This window comes from Ipomoea nil, unplaced genomic scaffold (assembly GCF_001879475.1).
Source record: "Ipomoea nil cultivar Tokyo-kokei standard unplaced genomic scaffold, Asagao_1.1 scaffold1993, whole genome shotgun sequence".
Classification (NCBI taxonomy): Eukaryota; Viridiplantae; Streptophyta; class Magnoliopsida; order Solanales; family Convolvulaceae; genus Ipomoea; species Ipomoea nil.
Genome location: NW_017618421.1, coordinates 1472990 through 1497354, shown reverse-complemented (window position 1 = coordinate 1497354; position 24365 = coordinate 1472990). Strand labels below are relative to the sequence as shown.

At 40.7% G+C, this 24365-nt stretch overlaps 2 protein-coding genes across 2 annotated transcripts; one reads left to right on the top strand and one right to left on the bottom strand.

Moving 5' to 3' along the window:
* The first annotated feature begins 7482 nt into the window (after nucleotides 1–7482).
* Nucleotides 7483–11963, top strand: LOC109147301 (methanol O-anthraniloyltransferase-like). The gene is made up of 2 exons (XM_019294956.1): nucleotides 7483–7999; nucleotides 10794–11963. The coding sequence occupies exons 1-2, from the start codon at nucleotides 7553–7555 to the stop codon at nucleotides 11772–11774; spliced, it is 1428 nt and encodes a 475-aa protein (XP_019150501.1). The 5' UTR covers nucleotides 7483–7552; the 3' UTR covers nucleotides 11775–11963.
* Nucleotides 11964–16609: 4646 nt separating this feature from the next.
* LOC109147443 (methanol O-anthraniloyltransferase-like) lies at nucleotides 16610–21645 on the bottom strand. Its single transcript, XM_019295103.1, has 2 exons — nucleotides 21051–21645; nucleotides 16610–17894 (listed from the first exon to the last, which is right to left on the bottom strand). The coding sequence occupies exons 1-2, from the start codon at nucleotides 21495–21497 to the stop codon at nucleotides 16920–16922; spliced, it is 1422 nt and encodes a 473-aa protein (XP_019150648.1). The 5' UTR covers nucleotides 21498–21645; the 3' UTR covers nucleotides 16610–16919.
* Nucleotides 21646–24365: the final 2720 nt, after the last annotated feature.

Genomic DNA, 24365 nt, shown 5'->3' with positions numbered 1-24365 from the left:
AATAATTAATAATATAATATCAATAAATCCTAAAACACAAATATATCAACATTATTTACTAAAATTCGAAATAAATTAATAATAATTTAAAATATAATACCAATAAACCCTAAAATACAAATATATCAACACTATTTACTAAAATTCGAAATAAATTAATAGTAATTCGAAATATAATGCCAATAAATCTTAAAATACAATTATATCAACCTAATAGTTCCAAATATATAACCAACTTATAAAATTTCCTAAAATACAAATATATCAACACTATTTACTAAAATTCGAAATAAATTAATAGTAATTCGAAATATAATGCCAATAAATCTTAAAATACAATTATATCAACCTAATAGTTCCAAATATATAACCAACTTATAAAATTCAGAATATATACCTAATAATTCCTAAAATTCGAAAAACATTAATAAATAATTTCAAATATAATAATTGTAATTCTAATATTCAAAAATTAAAATAATAATTAAAAAAAAAAACTTACCAACGGAAGGCGGTGCGGCACTTCGTCGGCGGCTCGTCTGTGTGTGGCGGAGCGGCGACGGAGGCTGTGCGATGCTGCGACGGCTGTGGCTATGGCTAGGCAGCGGAGACGTAAAAGAGAAGGGGCGGTGTAACGGTGGCTATGCGGTGGGCTGCTGGCTGTGCGGTGGGCAGTGGGGAGAAGGGTCGGGGCTGCTGCGATAAGCGAATGAAAATAATTTCAAAAATGCGCTGAGCGAGATCTGTTTTTTAAAACACTATAACGTCGGCTATTAACAAATAGCAGACGTTATAGATAAAAATTAAAAAAAATAAATAAATACAATACGATGTCGGCTAGCTATTTACCCGACGTCGTAGGTTATTTTTTTTAACATTTCATATATGACGTAAGCTAAATAGATAGCCGACGTCGTATTTTATTTATTTATTTATTTATTATTTTTTGTCTATAATGTCAACTATTTGTTAATAGCCGACGTTATAGGTTTTATAAAATTAAAAAAATTTAAAAAAGACTTTAACATCGGCTATGTATATAGCCGACGTTAAAAGCCCGACGTTATATGTGAATTCTGTAGTAGTGCACGCACCTAAGGTTTTAAAATGACGCACCTTAAGTTTTAACAACTAATGCACCTTAACATACAAATCACGCACCTTAAGAAGGAAAACCATGCAACTTAACTTCAGGTTGACGCACCTTTAAGTTTCACCAACTACTCACCTTAAGCACAAAAACCACGCACCTTAAGCACAAAAATCAACACCCTTTTTTATATGAGATTGTGAGATCAAATCATGGGCATCAATTTAAAAAATTTTAATTGTTATGATTGCTCAAGAGTTCAAGTTGAAAATTACTTAAAATAAATAAAAGGGGTGAAATAATAAACTAATGTAGGATGTTTAAAAGAATTTAAATATATAAAAATAACAATGCCATATTTATAGGACCGAGTTTTATTAATAGTAGGAATGCAAACAATAACATCTGATCTAATCACTAATCGTAATTACACGGTATGTGCATGTTGACATTTATGATTGCACATGCAGGTGTTGCAATTTTGGGAATGCTATGTTTGTAGTCTTGACTACACACGCGACTATTAACAGGTGTATGCAGTTGTTAGCATGGTGTATGATATGATGGTTGTAATAAGTCAATAATTTCAGTAGGTAGCTCCAACCATTATTGTTAACGGCTTTAGTAAGAGGTGGAATAAATGTAATACAGTATGTGCAGCAACAGATTGAAAAGGACAGTGTTTTGTACATATTTACACAAGTTTTATATGCACATGCACATGCTTAACCAAAGTAATGCACACGATGCTGTATACACTTAACAAATCTCATATTTGAATCGGAGTTGTTCTAAATCTGATACGCACAACGGGTCTCACATGCCTGCACACGTTGTACCATCCTACGTACACTCAAGTCTAGTCTCGTGCACACGCTAATGCGCACATTTCAACCATCGCACACAGCAGTCCACACCAATGCACAAACCAATACGCACACCGATGTTACTGTTTGCATTCCTAACATTAATTAATAAAACCCCAAAAAATATGCATTCCTACCATCCCACCCCTTTTATTTATTTTAAGTAATTTTCAAGTTGAATTCTTGACCAATCATAACTGGTAGGGAATATCCCAACCGACATAATTTTACCCCGACTGGTCTGCCTTTGTCTTTTCTTCTTGTCTTTGCAGGTAACAGGTCGGGCTTTTTGTGAAGAACCCGGTCCGGGTCCGACCGGGAGTTGCCCGAGCGGTAGCCCTTTGACGAGAGAGCTGACAAAGGACACGTGGCGGCTCCTTGCGACGACAGACAAGGCACCCGGGAGGATGACACGTGGTGGCTACGTGGAGAGCATGCCGAGCGGCCGGGTTTGTGTCTCCGGCGCAGCGGCTATAAATACCCACAGTAGCTACAGTGTGGGTGACTTTTGGACGATCGATAGGTTGTTGTTAGAGATTCCCGACCGCTGTCAGTCGGTACTCAGAGCAACCAAGTAGATTGTACTTAGGGCCTTCACCGTGATCAATAAAGATATTTACTCGCTTTAATTGGTCTCGTGTTTATTTAATTACTGCGTACGTGGCAATTAGCAGTATCATTTTGGCGCCATCCGTGGGAAACCGTGCAAGAAAGCAAACGTCTTGACGAGCACCCGATCCTTCTTCAACAATGTATCCGTGGGCACAAAACCTCTTTGCCGACGACCAGGCGGATGCAGCAAGCTCATCCGACCACCAGGCAACACAACAACAAGGTCAGACGATGGACCTCAACCTCAATCTCTCACCACCACATCCATCCAACACATACCCGGCCGCCCAACAGCCGGTGAACTACATTCAACCGGGGTACCCAACACCTGGTCAGCCATATCCACAACAGCCGATGATGTATCCCGGCCAGTATCCATACCCGGTCCCACCTCAGCCGTACGGGTATTGGCCAGGTCAACCGATGTATTACACGCCCCCGGTTGGCTACCCACCACACACGCCTGCGTACACGGCTCCAGCCGCCGCCCCTCCAGTCTACTCGGCCGCACAAGTAGAGCCGCAGCATCAGCCCGCTTCCCGGGCTCGACGCTCGGCTCGTTCGCGGTTGGGGTCGGGGGGTGCTGATGCGATGGAGGCACCATGGCAGGCCCAGCAAGCAGCCGAGGTTCCCACCCAAGTGGAGGACCCCGAAGAAGTTGCCCGAGCGGTAGCTTTTGATCGTCTTCGACCAGAGATGCGGCAGCGTTTGGGGCCCCAAGACCCGAACCGCCAGCCGGAATACGTACAGATGCAGGAAGCCAGCCAGGAGGCTTCATCCGGGCATAGCGGGTCGAGATCTCATCGCCGACGACGCGCTCGGGACGCTGCCCAAGCCGCCGAGCTCAACGAGACCCGAGGATTGCTCTACAACCTCCAGGCGGAATTTGCGCAATTCAGAAACGCGCACCCTGCAACACCCCCGGTCGACCAATCAACCTTACTCCAGACGCCTTTTACAGCGGCAGTGATGGCTCAGCCTTACCTGCTTGACTTAAAGGTCTCCAAGGAGAAAAGTTACAATGGCCGTACGGACCCTGAGGTCCATGTCAATGACTTCTACGGTAATATGATGCTGAAGGGCGTATCAGACGCCGTAATGTGTAGGGCTTTTTATTCCACGCTTACCGGTCGAGCGGCGGAATGGTTCCGAACTTTGCAGCCGGGCTCAATCGATAATTTTGATGCTTTGGCGATCAAGTTCGTGAGGAAATTCATCACCTCCAAGGTGGTGAAGAAGTCCTATATGTACCTGGAGAAGGCCAAGCAGCTTGAAGGGGAGAGCTTGACCGACTTCCTTGTCAAATGGAAGGCGGCGGTCGGGGAGGTCGAGCCCATGGATGATGCGACCGCCATCCACATGCTACACATCTCCCTCCGGGCGGGTTACTTGTATCAAGACTTCATTCTTCACCCCCCGGCCACATATGAGGAGGCTCTTCGAAGGGTCACAGATTATGCCAACGCCGGCGAGGCGAATGCCGTAAAGCGCTCGCAGGAGGTCGGGTCTTCGTCCCGTAAACCGGCCGGCCGGGCGGAACACCGATCGGGTGATGGTCATCCCCGATCCCGCACCAGGCCTGGTGGGTTTACGGCCTTGAACCGATCCGCAGCGGAGGCCATGCAGTACGCTCAGTCCTGCAATCTCATCAAACTCCCCCATCCTGATCGAGACGGCCCTGACAAGAGTAAGCATTGCGCTTACCATCGATGTGCCGGGCATGACACTGAGGAGTGTACCCACTTGCGCCAACTGTTGGAGGATTTGCTCAATCTTGGGAAGTTGGACAAGTGTGTGGGGAAGAGAGAGGACACCAAGAGGAATACCGATCGGAGAGATCACCGGCGTTCCCATCACCGCTCCGATCGTGATGGACGCTCCGATCGGTCAGGCCATGACCGAAGAGATGATCGTCATGATGACCGACGGGACCCTGACCCTCCGTCTAGCAGCCGACCATCCACGTCATTTTTGGTGGATTGAAAGACGCTTCCCGACCGAGGAGTAATTGCCCAGTCGCCATAGTGGATTCCCGGGAGACCGGGAAGAGGCAAAAGATGGAGCCCATAACCTTCACCCTCGAAGATCAACCCAGTAGCGGTGACCATGGCATGGAGGCGCTCGTGGTCACGATTGATGTGAAAGGGACGGATGTCCAGAGGGTTATGGTGGACACTGGCAGCAGTGTGAACGTCCTTTATTTGGACATGTTCGAGAAACTCGGACTTGACAGGAAGGAGCTAACTCCGGTCGGTGTACCACTGTCTGGTTTTACCGGGGCTCTTGTTTACCCCGAGGGAAAAATAACGCTCCCGGTTGAGATCGGCACATCCCCAAAGTCGATCAAGACGGAACTATAGTTCGTTGTGGTCAACCTCCATTGACCACAACATTATCTTGGGCCGACCCGCCATTATGAAGATCGGTGGGATAATTTCTATGCCTCACCTGTGCATGAAATTCCCCACCCCCAATGGGGTCGGCATAGTCCGCGGTGACGTCCAATCCACCCGGAAGTGTTACACCCGAGCAGTCAACAGACGCGACTCCGGTCAGTTTTCCCGGGTGAACACCATAGCCAAGGAGGAGGCTAAGGAGCGGAAGGAGCAACCTGAGCCTTCCGAGGAGATAGAGGAAGTTCCCCTGTCCGAGGACCGACCGGACAGGAAGATTAAGATTGGTCGGGCCCTCACCCCCGAGCTCCGAGCGGAAGTCTTGGCCATACTCCAGGAGTATGCCGATATCTTTGCATGGGGGCCTGAAGACATGCCCGGGATCGATCGATCGGTAATTTGTCACAAGCTAGCCGTCGATCCCGCAGCCAAGCCGGTCGTGCAGAAGACCCGGCGCCTTTCCTCCGATCGCCGTGAATTCGTCAGGGAAGAAGTTAAAAAGATGGCGGCGATCGAGCACATCCGACCGGTGATTTATCCCGAGTGGGTGGCTAACATTGTCCTTGTTCCTAAGCCCCCAGCCTGGAGGATGTGCATTGATTTTACCGACCTCAACAAGGCCTGTCCGCTCGACCCGTTTCCTCTACCGAGTATCCATCAGATGGTCGACGAGACGGCCGGGGCCGAGTTGATGAGCTTCATGGATGCATTCAAAAGATACCATCAGATAATGATGCACCATGAAGATGAGAGCAAGACAGCCTTTGTGACCCCGGACGGGCTGTATTGCTACCGAGTGATGCCGTTCGGCCTCCGTAATGCGGGAGCGACCTACCAGAGGATGGTCAATATGCTCTTCGCTGATCTACTAGGCCGAACGATGGAGGCCTACATTGATGATATGCTGGTCAAGAGTCGAGAGCGATCCGACCACGCTCGGGATCTCCGGGAGTGCTTCCAGATCAAGAGGAAGTACCAGTTGCGGCTGAACCCAACCAAGTGCACATTTGCGGTTCAGACCGGTAAGTTCCTCGGCTACATGATGACCAAGAGGGGAATCGAGCCCAACCCGGCCAAAGTAAAAGCGATTCTGGACATGCAACCACCTTCTACCGTTCGGGAGGTCCAGCAATTGACCGGTCGGTTGGCAGCTCTCAGCCGATTCCTCTCTAAGTTAGCCGAGCGCGCTTTACCTTTCTTCAAGGTATTGCGAAAAGTTAATGGATTCGTCTGGGACGAAGAATGCCGAGCGGCTTTTGATGAGCTGAAGGAGTACCTCATGTCACCAATCGTGCTCTCCAAGCCCGAGCTCGGAGAAGAGCTAGACGTGTACCTCGCCGTCTCTGATCGTGCAGTAAGCGCATTATTGTGCCGAACCGATCCGGAAGGGGTCCAGCGACCGGTGTACTATGTAAGCCACGCGCTACATGGTCCCGAGCTCCGGTACTCCCTGTTAGAGAAGGTCGTCTACGCTTTATACATTGCCGCGAAGAAGTTGGCTCCCTACTTCTAGGGTCGAGCAATTCGCGTGTTGACCGATCAACCGATCGGGCCAGTCCTCTGAACTGCTTCATCATCCGGTCGCCCAGTCAAGTGGGCGTTAATGCTGACCCAGTACGCGATCGAATACCGACCGAGACCAGCGATCAAAGGTCAAGCCCTTGCTGATTTCTTGGTCGAGTGCACCGCCCGGGATACCCGACCCCCCGAGGTTGCGGATCCCGAGGCTGAGTGGTGGTCGTTGGCTACTGATGGGTCGAGTATAAAGAAAGGGGCAGGAGGAGGAGTAGTAATCACGAGCCCGGAAGGATTCAAAGTTTATTTTGCTCTCATGTATCAGTTCCATCCGACTAACAATGAAGCCGAGTACATGGCCTTTGACGAGAGAGCTGACAAAGGACACGTGGCGGCTCCTTGCGACGGCAGACAGGGCACCCGGGAGGATGACACGTGGTGGCTACGTGGAGAGCATGCCGAGCGGCCGGGTTTGTGTCTCCGGCGCAGCGGCTATAAATACCCACAGTAGCTACAGTGTGGGGGACTTTTGGACGATCGATAGGTTGTTGTTAGAGATTCCCGACCGCAGTCAGTCGATACTCAGAGCAACCAAGTAGATTGTACTTAGGGCCTTCACCGTGATCAATAAAGATATTTGCTCGCTTTAATTGGTCTCGTGTTTATTTAATTACTGCGTACGTGACAATTAGCAGTATCAATAACCATTAAAATTGTTAAATTAATGCTCATGATTTGATCTCACAATCTCACCTAAAAAAGTAATATGGATTCTTTATATATTGCATTAGCAAGGGATGCAGTGGGAGGGAAAATGGTAACTGTATAAACTTATGTATCATATTTATTTATAATATGAATGGTGGGAGTGTGAGAGGGACATTTAATTTGACAGTTCATTTCAAAATATAATATTAGCAAATGTGAGCGCAAAGTTAGTAGAGGTGGAAGTTATAAATTGCAGGCAGTTGAACTCAAATTAAATTAAACAGCTAGCTAGCTAGCAGGCATATATGATATATCCTAGAAAAATCTAAGTGTTGCAAGCCAGATAGGTGTTTGAGTATTGAAGAAGAATGGTGTGGCCGTCGTTTCCTCCACGATTCTCAATCAAGCTAAGCAAGCCGGAGCTAGTGCCACCCAAAACCCCGACGCCGAAAGAGAAAAAGGCACTTTCAGACCTCGACGACCAAGCCAGCCTCCGGTACCACATGCCGGGGCTATGGTTTTATGAGAACAAAGAATCAATGGTTGGGGTCGACCCTGCTGCGGTTATTAAGGAAGGGTTGGCTAAAGCTCTGGTTTTTTATTACCCCTTAGCCGGCCGCCTATTCCAAGGCCCCAACAAAAAGTTGATTGTGGACTGTAACGGTGAAGGGGCGCTGTTTTTGAAGGCGGAAGCCAATGTTGCACTTCGCAAATTGGGTGATTTCATACACTCCCCATCTCCCTATCTCAGCAAGCTTCAGTATAATGTGCCTGGCTCCGAAGGGATTACCGGTTGCCCTCTTCTCTTGATTCAGGTACTTTTTCTTTTTCTTTCAGTATCATATTATTATCAATTCAAACTATCTACTATTAAGCAGCAATATAATACTTGTGCATGTGCATGTGTATCCTACCTAAAATACAATAATGTTAATTATAATGTTATTTAAATATGAGTATGTTGCACGTTGTTGTTGTGGTGTATGGTCACTGTGTGTGCCATAGTTCACGTGGATCGGAAACTACATTGCAATTATATATTGCTTTTAAGCATAATATAAGATATATGTTATTAATAACCGTAGCAGGGTCGAGCCCAAATATTTTAAGCATAATATAAGATATTCCGTATATGTTATTAAACAAGATGCGTGTGTAGTACTCCTATATTGTTTATATAATTAAACTTTATTTTTATGAGCATATAAAAAAGAACATTATGAACCTACTAAACAATGAATGAAATTAAAATACATATGATGTACATATATTTTAGAACTTATGAACATTAGTGTTTTATGGACAGATAGAAAAAATAATTTTATGAACATAATACAAAATGGATTCTATTAAACATTATGTGTTTGTAATATAATGTTTATATGCATTAATTTTCTTTTATATATAAATATATAGAGAGAACAATATTTTTTGTGGTACATATATAAAGAGAACATTATGAATCTACTATATTGTGAACGAATATATATATATATATATATATATATATATATATATATATATATGAAGTTTTAAGTTTATGAACATATATAACAAATATTATAAACATAGTGTATTATAATGTCATATATATATATAATACACTAGTTGACACGTAATATAAAACAATGTCACTTTAGACAAAGATCTACTATGCATGGTAGATCCTTGTTGACTATATAAATTGCCTATTGTTATTGGCTTAGACATACATGCATACGTGCGTAAATATTCTGCTCATTCTGTAGTTAATACGGAGTATTTTATATTTATTATTTAATAGGTAGAGAGATAATATTCTCAAATAAATATATACCGTTGGTGGTCCATTAACCTATTTATTTAAAGAATAAATAAAAATTAATTCTACTTTCACAAGTAACGTAGACAAAGTCACAAAGTATACTGCACGAACTGCAATAATTGGTATACCGGCCAATTATATTGCGTGCAAGCTAGCAAATAAAAAAAAGCAAAAATAAATAAAATAATTGGCCATAATTGTATGTTCGGATTATTGGGAACATATAGTAATATTATATTTCAGAGTAATTTAACTTCGCTGTGCATATTGATAAATTTTGAGTTAATTTCATTTTTTTATCCTAGATTTATAGATGACAGTCTACTTTCAGTTTCTTTTTATTAAAACATCTTCATTTGGTTCTAGTATTATTGTGAAATGATTATTTTTAGTCTTCTATTAATAAAATTGTGAACCAAAAATGAAATTAACTCGATAAATTTTAATTACATATTATTATATGTTTATATTCTATTTGTTTTATTATATTTATTAGTTAATGAAATAATGTATCATTAACTTATAAAATGTTACAAGAGTCAAGAGATATAATTATATGTTGTCTTTTTTTCTCCCAAACTATATATTATCTTGAATATAGGAATTGGATAATATATAGAGAGGCAAATACAGGCAAGGCCATATCGCTTGCTTCAGCCCTTTCCTTTCATCCATAGCCTCTTGAGGAATGAACACTTCTATTCCTGCGAGTGATCGATGATTTTTAGGCGCAAGAAATCCTAACCAACAATCTTTTATAACTAAAAGATATTTCATTAATGAGTAACTCTAGTGAAATCGTTTTACAATCTTTACTCATGAGACAGATTAAGTTGAAATATAATACTTATACTGAAAAATGCAATATCAAGATAAGTGTTTATTACTTAGGAAAAGTGTAATACTTTTGAAAAAATAAACGTATTACTTTTAAATAAAAATGTAAAAATATTACATTTATCTTCAAAAAAATACTATATTTTATATTATAAGTAACAAACACTTTAGGGGTGTTAGGTTGGAAGAAGGAAGGAATTACGGAGGAAAGGAATTGCAATTCGGTGGAAAATAATAAGGTGTGAATAATGTAGGAATTCAAATTACATTGTTTGATAGGGAGAAATAGAATTGTTGGAATTGAGAAGGAAAGAAGGGGTATAAAGACTAAAATACCCTTGTATAATAATAATAATATTAATAACCAATAGTAGTAGTGTCATCGGTGTTGCAAAAATCGCGCTTAATCGGCGCCTAAGCGCTAGGAACTCGGCCTCCTAGGCGCTCGCTTAGGAGCTCTAGGCGGTCCCCAGGCGCCTAGCGATTTTTTCAACATTGAGTGTCATTTTATTCCTTTTTTTTTTTTGCTTTCTTACCAGCATTGAATTGCAATTCGTGGGGAGTACCTCACGAATTGCAATTCAACAAAATGAAAGAATTCAATCAAACATTGTAATTTGTATAGTTATAGAATAAAGTAGGAAAATAATTCCAATTACGTACATCCAACCAAACACCCATTTATTCATGACTAGTATTACAATTCATCTTAACACAATCCGTCTCACGGACAAGAATTCGTGAAACGATCTCACACAAGCTAGTATTTGCCTTCAGTAATGTATGCTTCATCCAACCCAAAATCACACACAATAACAACGTTAAATATATTTCTCTAACAAATGTGCGTTCAAACAAAATTGTCCTTTCATATCATTAAATATTTTTACCAACTTTATTCTATTGAAGATGAAAACTTTGTTTGTAATGCATAATAAATGTATGTCTTCATTAATTTGATTTGTTAGGTAACTCGTTTCACTTGCGGCGGTATAGCACTAGGAGTCCGGTTCAATCACACCATGGCTGACGGCTACGGGATCGTGCTGTTCCTAAAGGCACTATGCGAATTAGCGCAAGGCGGTTCAACGCCCTCGGTTTTGCCGGTATGGGATAGAGACACGCTGAGCGCTACGGCAAACCCCAACCCGACGTGCTCGCACGCCGTCTACGACGCCCCATCCTTCCGCCACAATTTCAGCCTCTTCGACTTCGAGTGGTGGGCAAACAAAATTTTCAACGTCGAGAAACTCGCATCCCAATCTCTTTACTTCTTCTTCCCTACCATATTGAAACCCATAATGGTGCGGACCTCTTTCATTCTCGGCCCCAAAGAAATCCAAGCCCTCAGAGACCAAGCCGTGGCTCAAGATTACGGCCGGTGCTCCACGTTTGAGCTGATTGCCGCTTGTTTGTGGAAATGCCGCACAATTGCCCTGCAACCCAACCCCAACGCCACCGTCCGGCTTACTTTTCCGACGGATATGCGCCAAAAATCCTTGGCGGGGCTGAAACTTTCCGCCGGATACTACGGCAACGCCATTGTGATGCAATCCGCCACCTCCACCGCCAAGTTGTTGTGCGATAGCCCCATTACTTACGCCATCCAGTTGATTAGAGAGGCGAAGAACAAAGTAAACGGTGATTACGTCAAGTCGGTGATTGATTTCATGGTGACTAGGGGCCGGCCCAGGATGTCGGTGCTGAGGAATATGTTGGTTTCGGACATATCGAGGATTGGTATGGAGAAGATAGATTTTGGATGGGGGAATGCAATATACGCCGGGGCCTCCATTGCAGCTTACGGGGCTACTTTCTTAGAACGGCCGAAGAGCAGCGACGACAGTACTACTGAGAAGAGCATTTTGGTACCCATATCTTTGCCTCATATATATATGCAAATCTTCAAACGTGAGTTCAAGAAGATGACTAGTTCGTCGACGCCATAAGGGATCGATGATCGTTACCCTACATATACTCTGAATTCCTATTTTCATAATTTTCTAAATGCAACAATAAATATATTTGTGGTTCTATATTACTTCATATTCAGCCTTGTAATTCAATGTTTAATTTTTATTCTAATACTTTGTGATGGGTTAATTGGATAACTACAGAGTCTCGGTTCCAATCCGAAACACTCTTGGTCAAATATGAAGTCAAAGCAATTAAGACAATAATCAAATATAAATAGTAGTGGTGGTGAAAGTGTTCGTTACACTTAACACATATATAGTTACTGCACTTATTAGGGATAACGTTGCAGTTATTAGGGGTATTAAGTATGCAGCCGTTGTACTTATTACACCGAATTAATTACCCATTAACTAGTATAAATGCTTAGCTCCTGTACCAGGTAGCGGACACGCAAAACCTTGTACTCAAAGTATCAGCAATACTATTACTTATCTATTTACTTGTAATTACTTTTCTGTAACATCTTACCGTCACGGGTGCTTTCATTCAGAGTTTAAGATCAATTCTCAAGTAGGCTATCACATAAGTCTTTCTTTCTCATCAATGAGTTTTGAATAATGACATGATCTGGATCAAACAACGTAAGTCCCATAGTTCCTACAACGTGAACCTCAATGGGAAAACTAATGGACACGCTCGGCTGAAAAACTCACGTGATCTGTACGACCAACTCAATAGCAATCATGACAAAGGGTAGCAAGAGCTCGAAGCACCAGTTTCACCTGTGGACCTCCAAGCGTGTGTACGAGCTATTCAGCAGGCAGCAACGATACTAACCCGCTTGGTGGCAGGGATGCAAAATTTGGTTCTCATGCCGCCACCCAAAAAAGAAGTTGAGGTGATGTCACCACAATGAGAGAGAACCCAATGGAGAGAAGCAACGCGTGCAATGGATAGCCGACCTCGTTCCGAAAGAAGAGTTTCTAAGGGCCAAGGCTAACATATGGAGCTAAGGGAGGATGTTATTGAAGGGGATGGATCGGCTAGACGGCCTATTGGTTCTAGGTTCATCCTAAAGTGATTGGGTGAACGGGGTGCCTACCTGAGAGAAGTCGGAGCCAAAATTAAGGGCCAAGGGGTTATCATCCAAAGGACCAGACCAGAACCTAGCTAGAGCGGCAACAAATAGGGGTAAACATTCCAAACATTCAAAAAGGGTAAGTGACGCTGGTGGGCCAGCTCCATTTAGAGTTACCTCAACTTGTTAGCCTATTAGCACGAAACCCTCCTCTATCCTTAAATGTTGCCCACTTCCTTCACCTCCTATCAACCCAAGCAAGAGAATACAAACAAACATCATACACAAGCATATACACATAGATAACAGTGAGATAATGTAGGAGCAAGAAGAAGAAGGAGGAAAGGGAGAAAGAAAAAAGAAGAAGAAAGGAAGAGGGTGGTAGCTCACAATTGTTGTCTTCCAAAGTGAGAGTCTCCTGCAAATGAGAGTGAGGAAGAGCAAGGGAGGGATTGAAGAGGCTCAATGGAATAGTGATGTTTAAATAGGGCACAAAACCCTATGAGGATGGTGTCTACACGGCTAGTAAGGGCAATTTGGTCCTTTTGCAGTTTAAAATCTAATTTTGGGTCAAAAGTTGGGTCAAGTTCGGATAAAAATATAACATAATAAATTTAGAAATATGTTAGGATCATTTTGAAATCAAATTTGAGTAAAAAATTTGGCTATCAGATTCACAGTTTCGTCTTAGATAGACTTTTGAGTCTAGTTTTTATCAACAGATATTTATCTAAAATAAGGCTTTGAAAAACCATAAATAAATATATAAATATTTTTTATTAAATCATTTGAAATAAAGAGTTTGAAAATATTTTATCTATATACTAATTGGCAAAAATCATTATAGGAGTACAAAATATATATAGAAGTTTAGTGGAAAAGTATTTTGGGGTCTCAAAACATAGGAGGAAAGCTTAACCTTATAAAATATATTTTATATATGAGAAAATACTTACAATAAAAAGTAACAATCATTGACGTTCACAAAATGGACAAAATTAGATATGCATAGTTAAAGCTTTAAGTTTATATTGTTCTAAATCGATAACTAATTTGGTAGTCACTGCATAGTCAGCCACTATCTTAAGAATTAACTTATGATATTTATTATTTATTATCAAATCAATTTTTTTTTACTCTTCTTAATTTTTTTAACAAGTTTTTATGATTTTGAATTTGTATTTTTTTATTAAAAAAAAAAACTTTTTAAATAATTTTAAGGATATATAAATTTTGTTCAGAATATAATATTAAATTAAATATTATTAAAAAATAAATTGTATATTTTTTTTTTAATGCTACTGGCTCTATTACATGGTATATAATTTAAGCAAAGTTTTGCTATTCAAACAAGGCTATACTTTTAGATAGAAAGAGTAAAAAACTTTTTGAATATTGTATAATAATTGTATTTGATGTGACAAGAATTGAATCAGTATAAATAGTAATATAATGATAATAATGAATGAATACACGTCACGGGGACGAATATTGTATTAATGACGTATAAAGTGCTACTACAGAGGTACATGACGTGTAATAACAAGACAAGTTTATGTAATAGGTAGAAGATGTCTCAATAGGACACAAAGGAGTGCTTTAATAGGCCGTGTCGTCGCAATAACCCCGGAGAACTCGGTTGGAGCTGCCTGGACCGCAATCGCCGCCGCAAGACTTGCTTCACGCGAGGAACCCGTCTCTTGGCCAAGCTCGGGGCTCGGCCAAGCAGCCAATCAAGGGGTAACCGACCCCAAGGAGGCCGACCCCAGGGTGGCCGACCACACGGAGGCCGACCCCGTGGTGGCCGACCCCGAGGGGGCAAGCCCCTCGTTATTTGCTTGGCCGGGTCCGGTGTCCGAGTCTGGTTCGCTCCAAATCCATCCATAATTATTCCATCATCAGTCCCCCACTCACGGTGGCTACGAGAAGTCGTCAGCACAAGAGAGTACTACAACCAATTAATAATTCCGGACCAAAAAATCGCGCACAAAATTTGCCATTCGTGCCCGGGTAGATTTTCTATCGCGGTAGGAATCCGATGCTGTACAAAATTTGAAATCAATCAATCCTTGTCTCTTTAGGAGTCTTCATCCTACTACAACTCTTCCTCCTTCCTTATAAATATTCTTCAAATCTTCCAAACCGACTCCCACACTCAACAAGTCACATCATCTCTCTTCCCCAAGTTTCACCTTTTCCCAACACCAATTTTGAAATTCAAAATGGTCTTCCACTTTCCCCCCTTTTTCCTCCACCCCTTAGCTTTCTCTATATAAGGTAGTGTTTTCCCTTCACTCCCCACACACTCTCAAACAATCAAAGTCACCCCCTCTCTCATCAAGAAAAATTTCGGCCAACCACGCAACCGTCGCCGCCGTGCGCCACCGCCGAGTCGCCACCGGACCTCGCTGCCCGCCGACCACGCCGACACCTTCGCCCGCCGATGAGCTGAAGCCGCGACCGAGTTCCCTGTCGGACCTTCGTCGGACGCCGCCACCGCCCACTTTGCCCCGCCTAGCCGCTGCCGCCGTCGCTCGCCGAGCTCACCCGCCTACGAGTTGACCCGCCGAGTCCCCCCTGCCGAGTCAGCCCAGTTCCGCCTCACTGCAATCAATTCCCATCTTGTCGAGTCGGGTGAGTAGTCCTTCACCATTCTTTTAGAGGGTTCCTTACGTATGTGTCCGAGCTTGTTTGTGTATTTTCCCGTGCTTGTTTATGCATTTAGCATCCTTTATTTGCAATGAGCGAGTATTAGCGTTGACCGAGCCCTTTGACTATCATGTTATATTGAACTCTATTGATTATTCAGACCTCCCGTTAAGTGATGACGAGTCCCTTGACTTAGACCGATTTCCCTCTCTCCCTTCGTATATCGATAATCCTTTTATTGTGCCCTTAGCCATGCATCCTCCCTACATGTTGACTCCTGCACCTCTTCTGTTTCCATTCCCTGCGAGTCGGGACACCGCGCTTGATTCCGTTATTCCACGGGGATTCGGGGCCTCCATGTGTGCCTACGAAATTTCCCTCGCACGGTCTTTAGTTGAGCCGGCCGCTAAGGTCCATGTTCCCCCACCGGGGGTATGCATATTAGAGCCCCTCGCCCCACATTTCTTCGGGGTCCATCTTACCTCCCTCCTGAGGTATAGCTTTTCCCCTTCATGAGTTTGTCATCGAGGCCCTCAATTAACACCGTATATCTCCGGGTCAGCTAGTTCCCAACTCCCACCGGGTATTGACCGCCTTCATCGTTAGGTGCCTTCAAGTGGGCATACGCCTCAACCTTACCCTTTTCCGCTTCTTCTTCATTGCGGATAGTGCGTCGTCCGCCCATAGTAGAGGCTTCATTGCATTTTCGAATCGATCTAATCCGAAGGTGTTGGGGAACATAAAAGACTTCAATGAAGAATGGAAACTGAAACTTATCTTCATGTCCACCGGCGACTCTCTCCCCTTTCAAGTGCCTTGGGGGGGGGGGGGGTGCTTTCGCAAGCATAAGCGTCCTAAGAGAATGAATGAGTCACGTAGAGTTGTTGTTGGGTACGGGGGCAACGGTGGAGAACTCGGTTGGAGTTGTCTGGACTGCAACTGTCGCCGCAAGACTCGTTCCACGCGAGGACCCTGTCTCTTGGCCGAGCCCCGGGGTGGCCGACCCCACAGAAGCCGACCTCATGGTGGCCGACCCCGAGGGAGCAGGCCCCTCATGGTTTGATTGGCCGGGTCTGGATCGGGTCTGGTGTCTCGGGTGTAGTTCGCTCCGAATCCATCCGTAATTATTCCATTAGCATCAATTCAAATTCATGAATCTTACATAACAATTTTATGAATATTATTGCATATTCACTTTGTAATTAACATCGCATGCACCCGGATACATAGGCCACCCTAAAAATTAACAACGCATGCACCTGCATATACATAGATAAAAATTAAATAGGCCACCCATTATCTATGGGCTCAGTCTCCTAGAACGACTTAATCATCTTCTCTTTTATTTTTTTGATTGAGAAGATAAACCACATATGTTATCATACAAAAAAGTACTCCATAAATTACAATAGAAAGATTGTTTGTCACTAGATCAATTAAAAGAGTGTTATCAATTGAACTTAGTCATCTTCTTGATCTCACGTTTGAAAATGAGCATAGATAGGTGAGGCAGAGATATAGGTACCAAAACGCTCCTTTCAGTACTGCTATTGCTCTTGGGACGTTCTAAGAATGTAGCCCCGTAAGCGGCAGTGGCGGAGCCGGCATATATCGCATCCCCCCATCCAAAATCTATCTTCTCCAACCCAATTCTTGAAATGTCCGAAACCAAGATGTTCCTCATCACAGACATCCTCGGCCGGCCATTAATCACCAAGAAATCCAGCACCGACTTCACATAATCAGCGCTTACTTTGTTCTTAGCCTCTCTGATCAACTCGATGGCATAAGTAATGGGTCTCTCACACAGCAACTTGGCCGTGGTGGCGGCGGACAGCATTATAATGGCGTTGCCGTAGTACCCAGGGTCGAACTTCAGTCCGGCGAAGGATCTCCGGCGAATATCCGTGGGGAACGTGACTCGGACCGTGGCGTTGGGGTTGGGTTGCAAGGCAATCGTGCGACACTTCCACAAACAAGCAGATATCAACTCGAACGTGGTACACGGCCCGAAATCCTGAGCCGCGGCTTGGTCTTTGAGGGCCTGGATTTCTTTGGGGCCGAAAACGAAAGAGCTTCTGAGAAGGATGGGTTTCAAGATGTTGGGGAAGAAGAAGAAGAGAGGCTTAGCCGCCAACTTCTCAAAGTTGAAAAGTATGCTGCCCCACCACTCAATGTCGAGTCGCTTGAAATTGTTGCGCATGTCGGAGGCGCCGTACACGGCGTGGTTTGTGGTGGGGGTATTTGGCTCAGCGGCGGCGGCGGTCAACATTTCTCTCCCCCACACCGGCAAAACCGACGGCGCTGAACCGCCCTGCGCTAATTCGCATACGGCCTTCAGAAACAACTGGATCCCGTACCCATCAACCATGGTGTGATTGAAACGGACACCCAGTGCAAAGCCGCCGCAACTAAAACGAGTCACCTATCACATTCACATTAATAATTAGGATTAGGAAAGGAAATTGCTTCTTAACCTTTCTAATTAAAAAATAAAATTTAAACCAATAATGCCAATTAAGTCAAGAGAAAAAATGTAAGAAAAATAAATTAGAGGTATATATATAACATTGCTCATTAGGAAATGCTAGATGTACTCCTAAATAGTATAACGCTGTACATAATGGTTCCTCAATTTTTAATCAATCCGTGTATGACACCTCATTGAATTAGAAAGTGAAGTACCTCTCTCTATCCCATTTTATGTGTCTAGTTCGGTTAACGAAACTTGACTGAAGTTATTTTTAATTTAATTTTTTACAATATTAAATTTAGTATTAATATACAAAATTTATATATTTAGAAACTACACTAAAATTACTATTAAACACAAAAAAAAAAAAAAAACAAAAAAAAAACAAAATTTAAAAATAAGTAAAAAATAATAAAGAAAATAAACAAAGAAGAAAGAGTTGGTTTGACTTATAAATAGTAAGTATGACATATAAAATGGGACAGAGGGAGTATAAAATAGGAGCCGTTATAGTACAGGTCTAATAATTAAGAGAAGTGGAGACTATCTTTATCTCTCCAATACTCTCTTGTTTTTTTTTTTTTTTTTTTTTTTTTTTTTTTTTTTTTTTGAAAGCTTGCAAGCTGTGTATTTTAGGAAAAAAAATATATATACAAGCTTGAAAGAGGTAAAATTGCATGGATAATTTCAATCTAGAATACATGAATTGTATGTATAATATAGTATGGTAGTTCATTATTATCATAAAAACAACTTCATTACTCAATCTGTTCCATTTTATGTGTCTAGTTTTATTAATGAGGATTGACTAAAATTATTTTTAATTTATTTTTTCATAATATTAAGTTTAATATACAAAATTTATATATATAAAAACTACATTAAAAGTATTATTAAACAAAAAAAATAAATTCAAAAAAAATAAAAAAATATTAAAGAAAATAAACAAAGAAGAAAGAGTTAATTGGACCAATAAATAATAAGTAGAACATATAAAATGAGACAGATAGAGGATTATTTATCCTACCACCAACTACCCCTTCAATTCAATTCTGAATAGAGAAAACCAATGCATTTCTCCCAGCGTTACATTTAATTACTTGTACTACAATTTAATGCTATGATAGGATGGATGGATAGTCGGTCAACAGAGTACTACTTGTATTCTTAAGATTAATTATATACTTCCAGGTTTTAACATAAGATTTGTATTGATTAATTTTTGTTTTATGAGTTATACTACATAGACTCCAAAATCTTACTTCCTAAATTTTACTCCTTGATGTGACGCACTCTGATAAGCTACTTTTTTCATGTAGGTCTTTATACAAATGTCTACATCAAAATTTTGTGTGTGGAAGTACATGTTAGGAGTAGGAAATAAGAATACACATAATATTTTCCTTGTTTTATGTTTAATTTTATACCGTATTTTTAACATTGTAAACCTAATTTAAATTTAGTTCGAAACACTCCCACAAAAGTTTGACTCTTACTTAGGTCAAGGTCGAGTCTATAACTATTTAAAAGAAAAAGGAAATGTCAAAGTATAGAGTAAATGAAAATACATCTATAATTTTTTTAAAATGATAATTATACTAAATGTTTGGATTTTATTAGAGATATAAGATAAGAAATAAAAATAGTGACCTAATTTATTTAAATCAATCAAAGCATATTAAGTAGTCGGAGTCTAGGAGAGTAAAAAATATGAGTAGAAATATTATTTTAATTACTCAAATGATAACGTGAATAACAAGGAAAAGAAGTTCTTTTTTTTTTAATAGTACCTTTCTATTGTACTAATTAACAACAAAGTGATGTTTTCAAAAAAAAAAAAAAAAAACAACAAAGTGATATATGTACTATTTATGTACATGTGTAAGCGAACCTCACTTTGCACCTACGGCTTATATTTATTTATTACTCACCCTGTCATAGTTTATCTGTCCTACTTATTATTCATTAATCAAATCAACTCCTTTTTCTTTATTTAATTTTTTAGTATTTTTTTAAAATTTTTAAATTTGATTTTTTGTGTTCAATACTACTTCTAGTGTATTTTTTTAAATATATAAATTTTATATACTAATACCCCTAAAATTAATATTTTTAAAAATTGAATGAAAAATAACTTCAGTCAAATCTCGTTAACTGAACCAGATACATAAAATGAGATGGAGGTAGTACAAGATATGCATGTATAACTAATTATAGTTTTAAACCAGAATCAATACATGTACCCAACACATATACTCATCATAGGAAATGTCAATTTTAGCACGAAAATGATGAGCTGGTATAAACCTAAAATTTTAAAGTTATGCCTCAAAAAATTTTAACTTGAAATCGATAAGTCTGATTACTCGAACGAACTAATCCGAAAGAATTTTGAACGGGATCAAAAAAATTAATAGGCTGAATCCATAAACTTGACAGCTAGAACTAGAGTGAAACTGAACATGATGACATGATTTACATCCCTAATCACAAGCAATAATTAGTTACTCCGTATTATTTACTTATTAACTATTGTCACCTACAAAATTATTTAATGGGATTTTTTTTTTGAAAACTTTTAATGGGAATTAAATGCATGTTTTTGGTTTTGGGTGTCGCTAATACAATGTCACCTAGCTAGTACCTACTAAGTCCACAATGTCTCCTGCATGAAAACCACAATTAAACTGCACTAAACCTTTTTTTTTTTCTTTTTTTGTTAGATTATGAGGTGTACTAAGCATGTCTATGAGGCACCTTTAAACTCGTAAAAGTCCGACTAAGATTGCTTTTTTCATACAAGAAAGGATTCGAACTCCCAACCTCTCTTATGACACTACTGGAAATTATAAAATTTTCGACCACCTGAAATTGATCTTAAATCAAGTTGAAAGCCTTGTTCCGACCACTTTTGGTATCCGGAAAAACCTTTGCTATTTCCGACCACTTTTTAGACTTTTTGGTATAATTTAATTTAAGATTATTTTCAGGTGGTAGAAAATTCTATAATTTTCAGTAGTGTAAGATGAGAGTGCACGATCACTCATGCCAACCAAACTGGTTTCACTAAACTTTATTTGATTATATTAAAACTTTAAAAAAATTTACCTGAATCAAGAGAAGTGGGCAACCAGTGATCCTGTGAGAGCCAGGCACATTATACTGAAGCTTCTTGAGATATGGACATGGGGAGTGTATAAAATCACCCAAGTTGTGAAGCGCAATATTGGCTTCAGCCGTCACAAACAATACGCCTTCACCGTTGCAGTCCACAATCAACTTTTTGTTGGGGCCTTCGGTGAGGCGACCGGCCAACGGGTAAAAAAACACTAGCGCTTTGGCCAATCCTTCTTTGATAACCTTAGCTGGATCTTTCCCGACCATGGATTCTTTATTCTCGTAAAACCATAGCCCCGGCATGTGGTACCGGAGGCTAGCCTGGTCGTCGATGTCGGAGAGCGGTTTCTTTTCTCGGGGCGTCGGGGTTTTGGGCGTCACCAACTCCGGCTTCGTGGTTAGCCGAACTGAGAATCGTGGGGGAAACAAGCACGCCATTGATTAATAATTATATTATATTATATTGTTGTCAAAGACAAGATGATGAGTTTTTCTCGAGGAGATCGAAGATTGATCGAGAAGAAAAGAGAAGAGTGAATTATATACTGGCTGGGGGGCTCCTGCTGGCTGCTGCTTTGATATTAAGTGGTATTTATAAGCTCAGCTCAGGAGTCAGGATAGCTACGCTACTATTCGCCATGGTAATTAATGATTTGAGATTATCTCCCAAATTAAATGTCCCTATCAGTATCCCACCATCCATGGCCAGCCAGCCATAATATCAAATCAATCAAGGTTCCAAGTTTGATTCACAATAGAGCGATGTATTAGCCTTCTTGCTCTGTTTTACAGTTTCATTTTCCACACACTAATTTTATTATAGCAATACCAAAGTATCATTTTAATTTTACTATAGTTTCATTTGACGATATGTAACACTTTCCCGTAATATGTAATACCAAAGTCAACTAGATTCATGTCTTGTTAATAGGTAATAAGTATATATATATATATATATATATATATATATATATATGGGTATGAATTGCATGAGTACTGGAATATGATTTTCACTTGCATGTGAACCGGTTACTTATTAACTAAGTACTATTATTGTATATGTATATCTATACATTTGTGAACCTATTTGATTTGCATCGATGTTCTTGATTGGCTTAACGTATTATAAGTGTCAAACCATTTTTCCAATCTATATATATATGTACTTTACAAGTTGGAGTGGTTTATACTTAGCATTCGTGCTAACATGTTATCTTTTGTATGCTTTTTACTTAAGAGTTAATACCATCTGAGGTCCTCCGAGTATAGTGGTTTTGTCACGTTTAGTCCTAAACTTTTAAATTGACCATCTGTGGTCCTTCAACTTTCAAATTTAACCATTCGTGGTCCAAGTTAACCACATATGGTCCTTCAAGTTTCAAAATTTAACCAGCCGTGGTCCTCTTGAAAGGACCATGGTTGGTTAAAATTTAATACTTAAGTATATATATATATATATATATATATATATATATATATATATATATATATATATATATATATATATATATATATATATATATATATATATATATATATATATATATATATATATATATATATATATGTTCTTGATTGGCTTTGTAGCACCCCGAAAATTTGAAACTTTTAAAACTTATATAACAAAGGTAATTTCGTATTTAGTCCCAAAAGTAAGCATAGGAGTACGGGGTGCTATGCCACACCTGAGTTAGGGAGCTCAGGTGCACAGGCAACTAACTAAAATCCTCAAAGTAAAGTCAGTACATAAGCATGACACGCAGGCCGAAAAGGGGAAACTAACTACACTACGCTTCAGATCTCTAGCGCGCTCCGGTGTCTACTCCTCTGTGCCTGAAAGCCAAATATATCTGTTCAGGGAGAGATGCTGGTAACCCACTCCAACGCGTTGAAATATATTATAGATAGATATATATAGATATACGAAAATCATTTTGAAGCTGGAAGATATGCACTTAAGAGACACTAATTTTAAAACCAGGAATGGACTCAGCAAATAGGGGTAAGCACAATAATTAGTGATAACAGTTAAGTAGAATCATCATAAAGAATACGCAACTAAAGTCATAGTCTATGCCCACATTAATCATCATTCTAATCGTCATCCAATCATCATACAATCATCATTCAATCATCATTCAATCATCATTCAATCATCAATTGTGACACTCAATCACACTGCTCTGGGGCCACGAGACCAATCGCATGCCCCGAACATGAGGGTTAACGCGTATAGCGTTAACACGGCCCCGCAGCACCCTACCTCATACCGCGACACCAACCCATAGAGAACCGCTGACGAACTCAACGTCGGACCACAATCCGACACACCGCTGACGCGCACAGTCGGTGGACCGTGGTCCCCTTTTCAAGGGGGGACTTACGACCCTACACACCGTGGTCCCCTTTTCAAGCGGATCAAGCACTACTAATATGTTAGAAGTTTAAGCGTTGAGATTGAGAAAATGCTAAAGACGTAAAGAATAAGGAAAGTAATGACTAAGGTTATGAGATGTGTGATTCTAGCAATGCTCCTAAGAATGATGATCAATGTTGAAAGAGACAAGAAGAAAGAAAGGTCAAGACCAAGAACCTATGTTATAAGTGATGGATGAACTACAGGGGAGTATGGAGTTTGGATTCTCCACACTTGGTAAGAGAATGAATCAAGGTTTCTGTAAACATCACCCAAGGATGTCAAGTGTTGGATCGAGATTTGAAATCAGGATTCTTTCATAGATGGCCCGTCAGGGGCAACAATTGAGCTTTGGTTATCAAGGTGGTGCACCGAGGGACTTTGGTCCGAGGAAATCGTTTAAGTTTCCTTAAGCTTTACCAAATTCCATTTAGTAGATGGAATATTAGTAGTGCTTGTATTTTGAATGCTTGCATGATTCGCCCTATTGGTTTTTATAGCCTTGGGTAGCCGTTCGGTGGGTCAACACTACCGTAAAAAATAGGTTTGGAGTGTAAAAATATGAATGCAAGAGATGGGAAAATAAAATTGAGAGAAGAGAGAATAATGCAGTGTTATTTCTCCAACGTTTGGCCGTTCAAGGTGCCGATCCCTTACATATTGATCCCGTGGGGGTATTTATACATGAGTATGAGATTCTTACAAGGTAAGTAGGGTTGACGAAAGGCCGAATCTAGAGTAAGTAGGGCTGACGTAGGGCTGCCACGGTTGCCTACTTACTACCATAACCGTCTAAACTAATTAAGGAAGCTACTTAATGAGTGAAGATAGCTTCCGCAGAATTCGCTGGTATCTATCTCTGGACGTGCCCCCGGCCGGGAATGTCCCGG

Coding starts and splice junctions, on each gene's coding strand:
- LOC109147301 (XM_019294956.1), top strand. CDS start 7,553: ATGGTGTGGCCGTCGTTTCCTCCACGATTCTCAATCAAGCTAAGCAAG. Junction 8,000..10,793: donor GCCCTCTTCTCTTGATTCAG/GTACTTTTTCTT, acceptor TTGATTTGTTAG/GTAACTCGTTTCACTTGCGG.
- LOC109147443 (XM_019295103.1), bottom strand. CDS start 21,497: ATGGCGTGCTTGTTTCCCCCACGATTCTCAGTTCGGCTAACCACGAAG. Junction 17,895..21,050: donor GCCCACTTCTCTTGATTCAG/GTAAATTTTTTT, acceptor TGAATGTGATAG/GTGACTCGTTTTAGTTGCGG.